Source organism: Lepus europaeus, chromosome 10, assembly GCF_033115175.1.
Source record: "Lepus europaeus isolate LE1 chromosome 10, mLepTim1.pri, whole genome shotgun sequence".
Taxonomy (NCBI): Eukaryota; Metazoa; Chordata; class Mammalia; order Lagomorpha; family Leporidae; genus Lepus; species Lepus europaeus.
In genome coordinates, this window is record NC_084836.1 from 17,015,768 (window position 1) to 17,031,797 (window position 16,030).

General features: G+C 46.2%; 1 protein-coding gene across 1 annotated transcript in view; it reads left to right on the forward strand.

The window, feature by feature from the left end:
- Positions 1-12,502: 12,502 nt before the first annotated feature.
- LOC133767985 (putative tetratricopeptide repeat protein 41) overlaps positions 12,503-16,030 on the forward strand; it is a 70,969-nt gene continuing 67,441 nt past the window's right edge. Inside the window, exon 1 of the mRNA XM_062202440.1 lies at positions 12,503-13,286. Within this exon, the coding sequence (XP_062058424.1) occupies positions 12,503-13,286 (784 nt within the window). The remainder of the gene's footprint in view (positions 13,287-16,030) is intronic.

Below are 16,030 nucleotides of genomic sequence, written 5' to 3' on the forward strand. Positions count from 1 at the left end.
GATTCGTGCGTGTTGCAGGACCCCGCAGTGGACGCGCTTTCAGAAGCGGGCCTGGACAGTCGCCGCGCTTCGGCGGAGGCCGCCCGCGGCTGGGGAACGGCGGTTTCCCAATCTGGCTGCGCGCGCGTCACCGGGCACCCCAGGCTTCCTCGCGCCTGCCTGCTGCGGTTTAGGGCAGGGGGCGGCGTGGGTTTCCCCCGCTCTCCTGAGGTAAACTTTGCGCGACGCGGGCAGCCCTCGAGCCCGCGTCGGCGGGAGAGCACGGGGCCGCCCGGGTTTGCATAGAAAAGCAACGCCCGGCGTGCAGCAGCGCACACCTGCCAGTATTTGAAAGCAAAACCTCCGGGGGTGGGGTGGGGGGACAAGATAGCAGCTTTGTAACTTCGTAGAAACAGCCCGGCCGCCCTCAGGGCGACCTGGAACCCCAGGTGTCTCTCCGCGGAAGTCGCCCACAGCCTGGCATCTTGGGGCCACCTCTCGCTGTCCCTAGCCGGGCCCCTCTCCCTGGCTGCTCCCCCCTTGTTTTCGGGTGGTCCTCCGCATTCCCGAAGACGGGCTTCCGCAGCTCCCACTCTGAACTCTGGTTGACACCTGCTCCTTACTGACCTGCTTTGGTTCCTAGTAAGCAAAAGTAGCTTACGAAGCAGGTTTTACGCTTCTGTGCTGGCATTTTTTTTTTTTTTTTTTTAAGTTTACTAGAGTGTGCATCGCAGTCAGAAATCTCAAGGGTATTTCGGTGTGTTTTCACTCTTTCTGATTTTTTGGTCGTGGAAGACGATGGGTTCTTCCTCTCTTCTGGGCTTCACAGCTCAACTCCTTCGCCTTTTTCTCTACTTCTGAGCAGTCCTGAAACTGCAAAAGCCATCTGACCGGGCAGCTCGCGCTGCACCTGGAGGGAACCGAGAGTGAACTAGAGCCGCTGCGAGTGCCTAGATGTTTGTGTAGATGCTGAGAATTCATGAGGGGGCAGAGCCGCAGGCAGTGGGCTGGCCACGGCGAGACTGCCTGGGCACTGCCGTGCTCCTAGGGGTGGGCAAGAGCTGCTTCGTGCCCAGCCTCCCCACCCCCCAGGCGGTCTTTCCTCCTCTTCCGACTCCTAACCGCTACCCATCCCCATTCCTGCCTCGTGCAGCTCCTCCAGAACTGACCCTCCCCACCTTCGGAGCTGATCTCTTGATTCTTCCTCTGGTGCATTTCCATGGATACCTTTGTTGTGGTTGCTAAGCTTCTTCATAAACACAGCTCAGCCCAGGAGGCGGTGACCTACCTTGTATTCAAACTGGGATGAACACCAGGTGGGCCAACAGACGCGGTCCGTGGGGAGCTCTCCTGGTAGGCAGGTGTGGTTCAGTGGTGGGGAGCCGGGAAGGAAGGACGCAGGCTGGCATCCCGGAGCACTGAAATGGAGGGAGCCCTGAGGTGAATTGATGGGTCGATTAGCTGGTTCCTTCACCCATTCACTTACTAATTCAGGGAATGTTGAGGACCTGGTGTGCGGTAAGGATTGTGCTGGGTGCTGGGAACACTGGAGTGAGCATTGTCTGTAGTCTTGTGTTGGATGAAGCTTGAGCAGATGTTATCATGGGAGCTGCAGCTGCACTGCAGGTATTTTACTTGAACTGAGCTCAAGATATGGAGGCATGGTTGTAAAGGAGCACCAGGGAAGTTCCTGGGTTGATGGAAATGCCCTTGATCTTCATGTTGGTGGCGGTTAAAACTCATCAGATTGTATACTTAGAAAGGGCGAGTTTTGTTATTTCTAAATTAGACCCCAGGCTGGCGCCTTGGCACAGCAGGTTAAACCTGCTGCCTGCAGTCCTGGCTGCTGCACTTCCCATCCAGCTCTCTGCTATGGCCTGGGAAAGCAGTAGAGGATGGCCAGAGTCCTTGGGCCCATGCACCCATGTGGGAGACCCAGAAGATGCTCCTGGCTTCAGAATGGCCCTGCTCTGGCTGTTGTGGTCATTGGGTGAGTGAACCAGCCGATGGAGGGAGGACATCTCTCTCTCTCTCTCTCTCTCTCTCTCTCTATTTTTCTCTGTAACTCTTTCAGATCAATAAAATAAATTTTAAAAAATTAGACACCAGTTAAAACTAACAACTGTTACTCTAAACAGCAAAATGCTGAAACCCGTTTCAGTAAGAACAAGGAGCCAGGGATGCCCACTGTGTCAGTCCTGTGCCACACGCTTGAGCAGGGTCCAACAAGAAGACCAGAACATGAAGTGTGTGGCACAAATTAGAGAAGTTCACCATGAAATCCCTTCATGGCAAAATCTCTTCTTACCCATGACCAGATTTTATATCCCAGAAACCCAAGACTCTACTTGTAAAACAAATGTGCACAATGAATACGAGAATCTGGTAGTCTTGCTGTAATCTTGCTTAAAAAATGTAGAAATGTGAGAAAAAAAAAACCTTAATTTCATTTGTATTGGAGGCAAAAATCATAAAATAGGAATAAGCTTAAAAGACATAGCTCCAATATGAAGAAACTATAAAATGTTGAAGAATATAAAACAAACGTGGGTCAGATTCCATACCCTATGTATAGTCTATTGCTGTGTAACAGAGTACACCCACATTTAGCAACTCAAAGTGATAAAGGTTTATTATCTCACAGGGTATCCTTAGGTCAGGAATGCGGGAGCGCTTAGCTGGGTTGTTTTGGCTGAGGTTCTCACGCGCTTGTGGTCAAGCTGTTGGCCAAGGCAGACGGCATCTGGCGGCGGGACTGGGGCTGGCAGATCAGCTTCCTCCAGGGCTCATCTGAGTAGCTGTGGGCCAGACCCTCAGTTCCTCCCCATACAGACCTCTCTGTAGGGCTGCTCAAGTGTGCTCACAGCGGCAGCTGGCTTCATCGGGAGTGAGTGAGCCAAGGCCGAGAACAGCTCGCAAGCCACAGTGACTCATAATGAACCTCCGGTATCACACACTATCATGTCAGCCGTAACCCTACTTGGTAAGAGAGGATTTTGCAAGGATTTGAATACCAGCTGTCAGAGGCCACTGGGGCCCATTTGGAGGTCAGCTGCCACCAAACCCTAGTGGCAAGGGAAGCTGGGAAAGTTTCACAAGGCGTTTTCAGCTTCTGGCACAAGAGGTGGGCCCTGAATAATACAGTGGGGATTTTCCCAGATGCTATGCATTAAAAAGAATGAAAATACTCACTACGTACTGATATTCAACTATACAAACAATTCCGTGAAGTGGAAGAGAAAATCCAAAAATGGGTCATTTCCAGTGGATGCATAGAATGATGTTTCAATTCAGAGGGGGAATGGATAGTTTATTTAATAAATGATGCTCGCCTGTGATGGTTATACATCTCTAGCAAAATGAAGTGGAACTCCTATCTTGTGCCATATAAAACAATGAATTCCAGCTTGGAAGAAAATGAGAGGACCTACACACAGTAGAGGTGGGAGAGACCTGCTTAATGAAGATGGAGCACCCAGGAAATCTAACAGAAAGCCTAGAATTAACTTTGAATTTAGAAAATGATTTCCTGGCCGGCGCCACGGCTCACTAGGCTAATCCTCCGCCTTGCGGCGCCGGCACACCGGGTTCTAGTCCCGGTCGAGGCACTGATCCTGTCCCAGTTGCCCCTCTTCCAGGCCAGCTCTCTGCTGTGGCCAGGGAGTGCAGTGGAGGATGGCCCAAGTGCTTGGGTCCTGCACCCCATGGGAAACCAGGAGAAGCACCTGGCTCCTGCCATCGGATCAGCGCGGTGCGCCGGCCGCAGCGCGCCAACCGCGGCGGCCATTGGAGGGTGAACCAACAGAAAAAGGAAGACCTTTCTCTCTGTCTCTCTCTCACTATCCACTCTGCCTGTCAAAAATAAAAATAAAAAAAAATAAAAAATTTAAAAAAAAAAGAAAATGATTTCCTGCCTCTGCTCCCCTGCCGATAAAATCTCTGGGTGTGCTCTCTTCCAAGCAATCAGAAACCTTCAACCTGCCATAAAGTAAATTCACCCATAGTCTTGGAGTTGCCATTTTATCCTATTAATTAAACACAAAAATCTCCCCAGAGGCTGCCTTAGAAAAATAGCTCAGTTTAAAAATAGCTATCCAGTTGTCCCTTGTGGGCTTTGGACCGTAGCAGAGCACAAAGGAAACAGAATTTCAAATACAGGCTTGTTAAATTTCAAATTGTGATAAATTGGATATCATGAATGACCCGATCAGCCATATTGATGGTAATTTCTGTTGGGGATTTACAAATACTTATTTTCATTTTATTTGAAAGGCAGAGAGAGACAGAGATCTTCCATCTGCTGCTTCACACCCCAAATGCCCTCTGTAGCCAGGGCTGGGCCAGGCTGAAGCAAGGAGCCTGGAACTCAGTCCAGATCTCCCATGTGGGTGGCAGGGACTCAAGTTCTTCAGCCATCACCTGCTGCCTCTCCGGCTGCACAGTGAGCAGGGAGCTGCCTATGGACTGGAGGAGCCAGAATTCAAACCCCGCGTTCCGCCCGTGATTTAACAGCTGCACCAAGTGCGTGCCCTTGTGTGTGGCATTTTAGAGCTGGAAAGAATCTTGGAAATCATGTAGTTCCACAATGCCTGTTTCAGTTTCAAATTATATAGGTCATTTCCGTGGTTAAAAAAAAAATCAATTGATATAGAAAAGTGTAAAGTAAAGGTACGATTTGTAGGTTTCCTCTTCCCTACTGTTCCCATTCTCCAGGGTTTATCACTGATACGGGTCTCTCATGCATCCTTCCAGAAATTTTCTCTGTGTGTATGTGTGTGCGTGTGTGTGCACACATGTGTATGTACATGTATGTGTATAATTTTTTAAAATATTTGACAGGTAGAGTTATAGACAGTGAGACAGAGAGAGACAGAGAGAAAGGTCTTCTTTCCGTTGGTTCACTCCCAAATGGCCACTATGGCCTGTGCGCTGTGCCGATCCGAAGCCAGGAACCAGGTGCTTCTTCCTGGTCTCTCATGCGGGCACAGGGAGCACTTGGAGCACTTGGGCCATCCTCCACTACCCTCCTGGGCAACAGCGGAGAGCTGGACTGGAAGAGGAGAACCCGGTGCCCATATGGGATGCTGGTGCCGCAGGCAGAGGATTAAGCAACTGAGCCACAGCACTGGCCCCTGTATGTGTGTAATTTTTAAAAGATGTAGAACAATAGATACTAGCTTATTCCATTTACCTAGATCTTAGATATCTTGTTCGTTTTATCCATTCCCCTATTCAGTGGGCATTTGGATGGTGTCCAGTTTGCTTCTGTCATAGCCAGTGCTGCTGGGAAAGTTCTAATACATACAGATTTTTATATTTGTATAAGTTTATCTGGAAGATAAATTTTTAGTTTTGGAATAGATCAAAGAGTATGTGCATTCAGATTTTCATGGCCATTTGCTTCTGTAAAAGAGGTTATGACAGTTTATTCACACTTCTCAAGCCTGCCCTATCCTTTGTGCAAAGCTTAGAAAAATTGGAGTCTAGAAAAATTAAATGAGTTCTGGGAGTTAGTTATATAATGGTAGAACAAACTGGACCTTGTATTCAAGAAATTTGCATTGTTCTAATGGTCACATACTTCTTGATTACTTACCTTAGAATTTTCACGTTTATTCTATTTGTGTTTTTTCAAAAAGGTTTATTTATTTGCTTTAAAGAGTTACAGAGAGAGGAAGAGACAGAGACAGAGACAGATAGCTTCCATCCTCTGGTTCACTCCCCAAGTAGCCACAATGGCCAGGACTGGGCCAGGCTGAAGCCAAGAGCTTCTTCTTTGTCTCACACATGGATAGCAGAGACTCATACTCTTGGGCCATCTTCCATTACTTTTCTCAGGCCATTAGCAGGGAGCTGGATCAGACTTGGAGCAGTGGGGACTTGAACCAGCATCTGTATGGGATGCTGGTGTTGCAGGCAATGGCTTCACCTGCAGCGCCACAACACTGACCGCTGCTTTTATTTTTTTTTAAATGTTCATTCATATTTTTATTTACTTGAAGGACAGAAAGATGTCTTCCATCTCTGGTTCTCTCTCATAATGGCTGAAACAGCTGGGGTTGAGCCAAGCGGAAGCCAGGAGCCAGGAAGTCCACTGTGGTCTCCACATGGGTGGCTGGGACTCAGTACTTGCCTTCCAGCTGTGTTAGCAGAAAGCAGGACTGGACATAGAGGCACAGGTGGACTCCATCCCAGGTCCGCTGATATGGGATGCAGGCATCCCAAGAGGCAGCTTAATCTATGTGCCACAGTGCCCACGCCCAAAAGTCTTTTTTTTTTTTTAAACAAAAGTCATTTTAATGATTTCAAATTCAGAAATGTTTATTGTAGAAACTTTAGAAATGGAAAAAAGCTCAGGAAGAAAATTAAAATAACTTCTTCCCACGTGGGTGCAGGGGCCCAAGCACTTGGGCTGCCTTCTGCTGCTTTCCTAGGCGCATTAGCAAGGAACCAGATCAGAAGTGGAGCAGCCAGGAATCGAACTGTCGCCCATGTGAGATGCCAGCATTGCAGGTGGAAGCTTAGCCTACTACACCAGAGTGCCGGCCCCAGTCAACCTAAATTTTAAGCATAAGAAATTTTAAAAGTAAGAAAAAGTACAGCCTAAAGCTGCCAGGGGTAAAATTACTAACGAAAGATGGTGTGGGCTTTGGGAAGTAGCATGTGCGTTGGCATGTGGATGTATAGACATTCCTGAGCCGTGAAATACTGAGAGCAGTCTCTGAGAGAGGCCAAAAGCAGCTTTCACCAGTTAATAGATGCACTTTATAACTTTAAATTATAAAGTACAGTGATAAAAATAGTGATACTGTTGAGGCTGTTTTATCATAAACTGTGAAATCAAACATTCGCAGTAGAGGGAATGTTAGCATTAGCACCAACAATAATATGAATAGCAAACATTTACTAAGCACTTAGTTTGTAGCTTGCAGATTCTGAAATATAAATTAAACAGTGATAACCTGACTAAGAAAGATGTTGGGAAGGGTATTTTTAAAATGTTTTTAATTTTCACTTTTTATTACTTTTTAACAGATGTCATATGATTGTAGGTGCAATTATAAGAACATGCTATTCCCTTCTTTCTTCCCTCCCTCTCTTTCCCTCTCACCATCGTTCCTTCTCCCTCCCTCCTCCCCTCCAACCCTCTCCCTCTCCCCCCCTTTCTCTCTTTCTCTCTTACTTTCTTTCTTCCTTTGTTTCTTTCTTTCTTTCATTTTTGAGATAACATATTTTAAATTCACATTACAGGGGCTGGCATTGTGGCGTACCAGGTAAGGCCACTGCCTGCAATGCAGGCATCCCATATGGGCACTGGTTCGAGTCCTGGCTGCTCCACTTCTGACCCAGCTCTCTGCTATGGCCTGGGAAAGCAGTAGAAGATGGCCCAGACACTTGGGCCCCTGCACTTGCATGGGAGACATGGAAGAAGCTTCTGGCTCCTAGCTTTGGATCAGTGCAACTCTGGCCATTGTGGGCATCTGGGGAATGAACCAACGGATGGAAGACCTTTCTCTCTCTCTCTCTGTCTCTGCCTCTCTAACTCAACCTTTCAAATAAATTTTTAAAAACCCTTAAAAAAAGAAATCAGATTAAAAAAATAAATTCACATTACAATAAAAAGGCTAAATACTTCATTGAATAAGAAGCTTAACAAGTAAAAAGCAAAAAGACTCTAGTGATAACATACGCAACGGCTATAAACAATAATTAAATGGAAAAAGGACCATTTAATCCATATACAGTAAATTTTAAAGTAATAACAGATTATTAAAACTATAGTAGTATAACTTTTAAAAAAAGATTTATTGTTTTGAAAGGCAAAGTTACAGAGAGGCAGAGGCAGAGAGAGGGAAGTCACTCCAGCCAGGAGCTTCTTCCAAGTCTCTCATGTGGGACCCAAGGATTTGGGCCATCTTCTACTGCTTTCCCAGGCCATAGCAGAGAGCTGGATTGAAAGTGGAGCAGCCAGGACTCGACCTGGGACTCATATGGGATGCCGGCACTGCAAGCGGCAGCTTTACCTGCTACACCACAGTACTGGCCCCAGTAGTATAACATTCTTAATCATTGGTTTCACAAAGGTATAAAACAAGGTTTTACAAAACTATATTTATAGCAGTACTGACACATACAGACTTTTTTTTATTTTTCTTTTTGTTGTTTCTTAAACTTTAGCTCCCACATATCAGGGAGAGCGTGTGGTATTTGTCTTTCTGTGTCTGGCTTATTTCATCAAACATGATGTCCTCTAGTTACATCCACTTTGCTGTAAATGGTAGAATTCCATTCTTTTTTTATGGCTGAATAATATGCCATTATGTATATATACCATATTTTGTTTATCCATTCATCTGATGATGGACACGTAGCTTGATTCCAAATTTTGGTTGTTGTGAACAGTGCCACTTTAAACATGGTAGTATATGTATCTCTTTGATCCATTGTGTTCAAGTCTTTTGGGTACATACTCAGTAGTGGGGTTGCTGGATCATATGGCAAGTCTATTTCTTTTTTTTTTTAAGATTTATTTATTTATTTGAAAGTCAGAGTTAGACAGAGAGAGACAGAGAAGCAAAGAGGCAGAGAGAGAGAGGTCTTCCATCTGCTGGTTCACTCTTCAGTTGGCCATAATGGCTGGAGCTGTGCTGATCTGAAGCCAGGAGCCAGGAGCTTCTTCTGGGTCTCCCACATGGGTGCAGGGGCCCAAGGACTTGGGCCATCTTCTGCTGCTTTCCCAGGCCACAGCAGAGAGCTAGATAGGAATTGGAGCAGCCAGGACTCAAACTGGCGCCCATATGGAAGCAGCTTTACATGCTATACCACAGTGCCAGCCCTGGCAAGTCTATTTCTAGTTTTAAGAAGTCTCCATACTGTTTTCCATAGTGGCTGCACTAATTTACATTCTCATCAAGAGTGTCTAAGTGCTCATCTTTGTCCACATTCTCACCAGCATTTGTTACTCTCTGTGTTTTAGATTTTAGCCATTCTGACAGGGTTGAGGTGATGTCTCATTGTGATTTTCATTTTCGTTTCTCCAATGGCTAGTGATGTTGAGCATTTTTTCATATATTTGTTGGCCATTTGTATTTCTTCTTTAGAGAACTCTCATTTTGTTACTTAGGGTTTTTTTTAAAATAGGTTTATTTTATTTATTTGAAATACAGAGTTACAGAGAGAAGAGGAGAGGGAGAGAGAGAGAAAGCATCACCTATCTTCTGGTTCACTCCTCAAATGGCTGCAATGGCTGGAGCTGAGCCAATCTGAAGCCAGGAGCCAGGAGCTTCTTCCGGGTCTCCCATGCAGGTGCAGGGGCCCAAGGATTTGGGCCATCTTCCACTGCTTTCCCAGACACATTAGCAGGGAGCTGGATTGGAAGTGGAGTGGCTGAGACTCGAACTGGCACCCTTATGGGATGCTGGCTCTGCAGGCCAGAACTGTAACCCCCGTGCCAGCCCCATATTGAGGTTTTTAAGTTGCTGATATATTTGGGATAGTAATCCTTTGTCAGATAGGTGTTTTGCAAATATTTTTTCCCATTCTGCTGTATCTTTCTTCACTCTATTGGTCATTTCCTTTGCTGTACACAAGCTTCTGAGTTTGATATAGTCCCATTTATTTAGTTTTGGTTTTGTTGTCTGTACTACAGGGTTCTAGTCCAAGAAGTTTTCCCCTACACCAATGTCTTGGAGTGTTTCCCCTATATATTTTTCCATCAACCTCATAGTCTCAGGTTTTTTTTTTTTTTTTTTTTTTTTAATAGGCAGAGTGGACAGTGAGAGAGAGAGACAGAGAGAAAGGTCTTCCTTTGCCATTGGTTCACCCTTCAATGGCCACCGCGGCCGGCGCGCTGCAGCTGGCACACTGCGCTGATCCGAAGCCAGGAGCCAGGTGCTTCTCCTGGTCTCCCATGCGGGTGCAGGGCCCAAGCACTTGGGCCATCCTCCTCTGCACTCCCAGGCCACAGCAAAGAGCTGGCTTGGAAGAGGGGCAACTGGGACAGAATCCGGCGCCCCAACCGGGACTAGAACCTGGTGTGCTGGCGCCGCAGGCAGAGGATTAGCCTATTGAGCCATCGCGCCGGCCAGTCTCAGGTCTTAAATTCAGGTCTCTGATCCATCTTGAGTTGATTTTTGTATATGGTGAGAAGTATGCGTCTAACTTCATTCTTCTACACATATACATCCAGTTTTGCCAGCACCATTTGTTGAAGAGACTATCCTAACTCCACTGTATGTTCTGAGTACTTTTGTCAAAAATCAGTTGGGGGCTGGTGCTTTGGTGTAGCAGGTAAAGCCACTGCCTGCAATGCCGGCATCCCATATGGGCGCTGGTTCAAGTCCCGGCTGCTCCACTTCTGATCCAGCTCTCTGCTGTGGCCTGGGAAAGCAGTAGAAGATAAACTCAAGTGCTTGGGCCCCTGCACCTGTGTGGGAGACACAGAAGAAACTCCTGGCTCGTGGTTTCGGATTGGTACAGCTTTAGCCATTGTGGCCATCTGAGGAGTGAACCAGCTGATGGAAGACCTCTCTCTCTCTCTCTCTGCCTCTGCCTCGCTGCAACTCTGCCTTTCAAATAAATAAATAAATCTTTAAAAAAAAAGAGTCAATTGTGTGTTTGTATGTGGATTAATTTCTGGGCTGTCTATTCTTTTTCATTGATATATGTATTGGTTTTTATGCCAGTACCAAGCTGTTTTAGTTACTATAGCTTTGTAGTGTGCTTTGAAGATAGGTATTGTAATGCCTCCAGCTTGATTTTTCTTATTGAGGATGACTTTGGCTATTGAGGGTCTTTTGTGATTCCATATGAATTTTAGGATTGCTTTCTCTAATTTGTGAAGAATATCATTGGTATTTTGATAGATTGGATTGAATCTGTGGATTGCTTTAGGTAATATAGACATTTTAGTGATATTGATTCTTCTGATCCATGAGTGAGGAATATCTTTCCATTTTTTGTGTTTTTGATGATTTATTTCAGTAATGTTGGATAATTTTAATTGTAGAGATCTTTCAGTTCTTTGGTTACATTTATTCCTAAATACTTGATTTTTTTTGTAGCTAATGTGAATGGGGTTTCTTTCTTGATTTCTCTTTCTGTGAGTTCATCATTAGGATACAAAAAACCTACTGGGTTTTTTGTGTTAATTTTGTACCTGCAACTTTACTGAATTAGTTTATCAATTCTAGCAGCTTTTTGGTGGAGTGTTTAGGTTTTTCCATGTACAACATCATGTCATCTGCAAACATGGATAATTTGACTTTCTCAGTGTTGTATAATCTCACCATTATAAGACAGTCGATATTTTCTTTCCTGTTTTTTTTTTTTTAATCTTTAAATGTTGTCTTCTTGATATAGAGTGTTAGAGTGGCATTGCAACATACATGTGTGTAGTCATACTGACCTGGGTTTAGATCCTGGCTCTCCTCTTAGTAGCTACATGATTTTGGACCCGTTGCTTATCTTGTCGGAACTTTTGTTTCTTCATCTACAAAGTAGGCTGATATTATTACCTGTCATAGGATTATTGGAACATTCAATGCAATAGAGTTAATAGTTTTTAAAAAGTATTGCATTGTAACATTGTTGTCAGGTGAAGCTGATAAAAAAATGAATCAAATATACTTTATAATCCAATAGTTATATTTCTCCACAATTGAAAGCAACAGACATAAACAACAAAGAAACATTTTGTATGGAAATTAGTTGCATCAAGGAAAAGCTCATGAAAGTAGGTAGTTTTATAATGTTTCTTCCTGAGCTCTTGCAGGCATAGCTATTTCATTGTTGGAGGGTATTTTCCATTAGCTCAGTGGAATTAAATTTCCAGCCTGTGTAGATAAATGGAACGTTCTATGAGCCTGCGTACTTTAAGATTAAAAAGTATCACTGAACTCAGGTTCTTAGATCCTGACTTGCTTGCCTGTCAGCTTCCAGCAGTGTTCCTGGTCTTCTGCCCTTAGATAATTTGATTTGTTCCCCCTGTCTTGACCAACTCTATCTATTTTCATTCCTGCTTCTGGTCCCAGTTGTGAGTCTTTCCTTGCTTGTTAGATTCCTGCATTATTTGGACTTGTGTGCCTTTTTGCACTGTCAGCCCCCTTGCATAATTTCCAAATTCTTAGGGTGCAGATGTGGTGGTTGGCTGAAGGAGCCATGGGGAGGTGGAGTGGGCAGCGGGGCTGGGAGAGGGGAGGGCCTACTCTCCTGTGGTTCTCAGTGGTTCGCAAAGGCTTAGAGCAGGGGCGACAAGGACTGCCTGTTATCCTTAAACAATGCCTATTTTCTTTTTCAGTCTTGACTTAAAGCTACATTATTTTTAAACTGGTCTGTTCATTGGCTGACATCTCTCACCCTCAAATGTCAACAGGAAACAGTTCTGGGGAAAGATGTCCATCTGCTCATAGCCAACACAGCCAGGCAAAGGGCTTCAAAACTGTGGAGGTCAGTGGCTGCCCCCTGATGAAAACTGTTACATTCCGACCACAATGTCTTCCCTGAGCAAAGTGAAATGAGCCAGATGGCAAGCGAGAATGCACCCAGCCATCCCCAATTCATCTCAAAGCCCCCGAAACCCATCCGGCCATACATCTGCTCGACTTTGAATGATTTTCAGGAAGAGAGAGACTTTTTGGCTAACAACATCTTCCCTCAGCTTCATGAACTTTGCAGTTCCCGGGGCACATATTTCAAAGCAGTGGATCTGAGATGGTCAGCGCTGAAGGCCCACAGGTCCTTACCCGCCAGCCTGCGCAGACAGCACGCCTGTCTCCACGCCCAACAGCTGAAGCTCTGCCTCGACTCGGTGAGCAGCTGCTTGCCCTTTTTCATCTGCCTGCTGGGCCACACCTACGGAGACTTCCTCTCTAACCACTCGGCTTTCCTGTTCTCCAAAGATGTCGACTTGTCACGGTTATCCAACAAAGAACAAAATCTCTACGTTGCGGCCCAAAACGGCTATCCCTGGGTCCTGGAGTGCCACGACTGCAGCTTGATGGAGTTTGAGATCATCCAAGCCGCATTTCTGAATCCATCCCCATTCCAGTATTTTTACTTTAGGACTCAAGACACCCTGCCCACGGCCTCAGCCGAGGGGAACAAGAAGGTGCAGCAGCCGTCCTCGGACTCTCTGATCCCCGGGGAGGAGAAACTGAAGATTGGAAAGCTGAAGGCCGCGATTATGAGCAAAGGGCTCCCGGTCAGATTCTATGCCGGTCTCCAGGAGCTGGGGGAGCTGGTTCTCAAGGACTGGTCACTTGTGATAGAAAAACTGTGCCCAGCCACTTTACTGATGGATAATATAGGTTAGCAAACATAGAGACAGCTAAGTCTAGCGGCAGCGGAAGGTTAATTTTCAAAAATGATTTATTTATTTATTTGAAAGGTAGAATGACAGAGATATCTTCCTTCTGTTGATTCGCTTCTCAGTTGGCCGCAACAGCCAGGGCTGGGCCAGGTCAAAGCCAGGAGGCAGGAACTCCATCCTGGTCTCCCATATAGATGACGAGGCCCAAGCACTTGGGCCACCTTCTGCTGCTTTCCCAGGCACATTAGCAGGAAGCTTGATTGGAAGCAGAGCAGCTGGGATTTGAACCAGCACTCCTAAATGACACATGGGCGTGGCAAGTGGCAGCTTAACCCACTGCAACACAACACTGACCCCAAGGTTAATATTTTTTATGAGTATGTCTTCATTGTGAAAGGAGTTTTTAAGTGATTGAAAATACTCCTTAAGCATTTAAATTATTCCCGTGTTCCTGTAACCTGTGTTTTTCCATTAAAGATTTTTGAAACTGAAAATAGGAGCAAATGATGGGTCATGGAAGATTATTTAGGAAGTTAAGGAGTTTGGAGAAGAGCCAAAATAGTATCTGATGGTTAACATGTAGGTCTAGGACAGCGATTCTCAGCTAGGACGAATTGTGTCCCCTCTGCCACAGGGACATTTGCCAAGTCTCACGGCAGCTTTGGTTGTCACAACTAGGGTGAGCTACTGGTGTCGAGTGGGTAGAGGCCAGTGATACCACTGAACATCCTAGAGTGTACAGTCCAGCCTCCCAGAGTATAGCATTATCCAGCCCAAATGTCAATAATACCAAGGTTGAAAAACCCTGAGCTGAAGGGGAGAGAACTAACTTTACTAATTGTTTGGTACTTTGTATATGTTGTCACCTTTGATCTTCAAGGCTGAGCCCTACAAGATACATACTGCAACTCTGATTTTGCAGAGGGACAAATGAAATCTACTATAGTAGCAGTTAAATGACTTTTTTTTTTTTTTTACTTTTTGACAGGCAGAGTGGACAATGAGAGAGAGAGACAGAGAGAAAGGTCTTCCTTTTGCCTTTGGTTCACCCTCCAATGGCCGCCGCGGCCAGTGCGCTGCGGCCGGCGCTCTGTGCTGTTCCGAAGGCAGGAGCCAGGTGCTTCTCCTGGTCTCCCATGGGGTGCAGCGCCCAAGCACTTGGGCCATCCTCCACTGTACTCCCGGGCCATAGCAGAGAGCTGGCCTGGAAGAGGGGCAGCCGGGGCAGAATCCGGTGCCCCGACCAGGACTAGAACCCGGTGTGCCGGCGCCGCTAGGCGGAGGATTAACCTGTTGAGCCACGGCGCCGGCCAACAGACTTACCAGTGTCATATAACTAGTGAGGGACCAATCCAGGATTTGAACCCAGGTCCCCACGACTTAAATCCATGGCTGTTTTCCCTAACCTTTACTACTCACAGTGTAACCCATGGGCTGGCAACCTTAGCATCACCTGTGAGCTTGCTCAAAATGCAGGCTTTGAGTCCCATTCCTAGTCTACTGAATTAAAAATTGCATTTTAACAAGGTGACCAGGTGCATGCATATTAAAGTTTGAAAAGCACTACCTGGCAGCATATTGCTGCTGAAAAGTTTATTTGAAATGATGCCTTGTGGACATGTACCTGATTGAAAAGGGAAGGACATTGGTTGGCGCCGCAGCTCACTTGGCTAATCCTCCACCTGCGGTGCTGGCACCCTGGGTTCTAGTCCCGGTTGGGGTGCCAGATTCTGTCCTGGTTGCTCCTCTTCCAATCCAGCTCTCTGCTGTGGCCCGAGAGTGCAGTGGAGGATGGCACAGGTCCTTGGGCCCTGCACTCGCATGGGAGACCAGGAGGAAGCACCCGGCTCCTGGCTTGGGATCGGCACAGCTCCTGGCTTCGGATCGGCATAGTGGCCATTTGGGGGATGAACCAACAGAAAAGAAGCCCTTTCTCTCTCTCTGTCTCTCTCACTGTTTAACTCTGCCTGTCAATAATAATAATAAGAAGAAGAAGAAGGAAAGGGAACAGCACTATCAAAGTGTGCTAGAGATTCTTCACCTAGACAGACCTCAGTGGGGACCTATGGTGCCTCTCAGATGGCATGAAATTAGAATGTTTGGGCTGGTGTTGTGGTACAGTGAGATAAGCCACAGTCTGCAGTGCCAATGTCCTGTATGGCTGCTGGTTTGAGTCCTGGTTACTCCACTTCCAATCCAACTCCCTGCTAATGCACCTGGCAAAACAGCAGAGGATGGCGCAAATGCTTGGGCCCCTGCACCCATGTGGGAGACCTGAAAGACGCTTCTGGTTCTTGGCTTTGGCTTGGCGCAGCTCTGTTCATTACGGCCATTTGGGAAGTGAACCAGAGGATGGAAGATCTTTCTCTCAGTCGCTCCTCTCTCTCTCTGTAACTCTGCCTTTCGAATAAATAAATCAATCTTTTTAAAAAAGAAATTAGAATGGGTGCCGGGTTCTAGTCCCAGTTGCTCCTCTTCCAGTCCAGCTCTGTGATGTGGCACAGGAGGGCAGTGGAGGATGGCCCGAGTGCTTGGGCCCTGCACCCGCATGGGAGACCAGGAAGAAGCACCTGGCTCCTGGCTTTGGATGGGTGCAGCGCCAGCCATAGCAGCCATTTGGGGAGTGAACCAATGGAAAGAAGACCTTTCTCTCTGTCTCTCTCTTTCTCACTGTCTATAACTCTACCTGTCAAATTAAAAAAAAAATTAAAATGTTTATATGCACATGTATGTTGTAGGGGA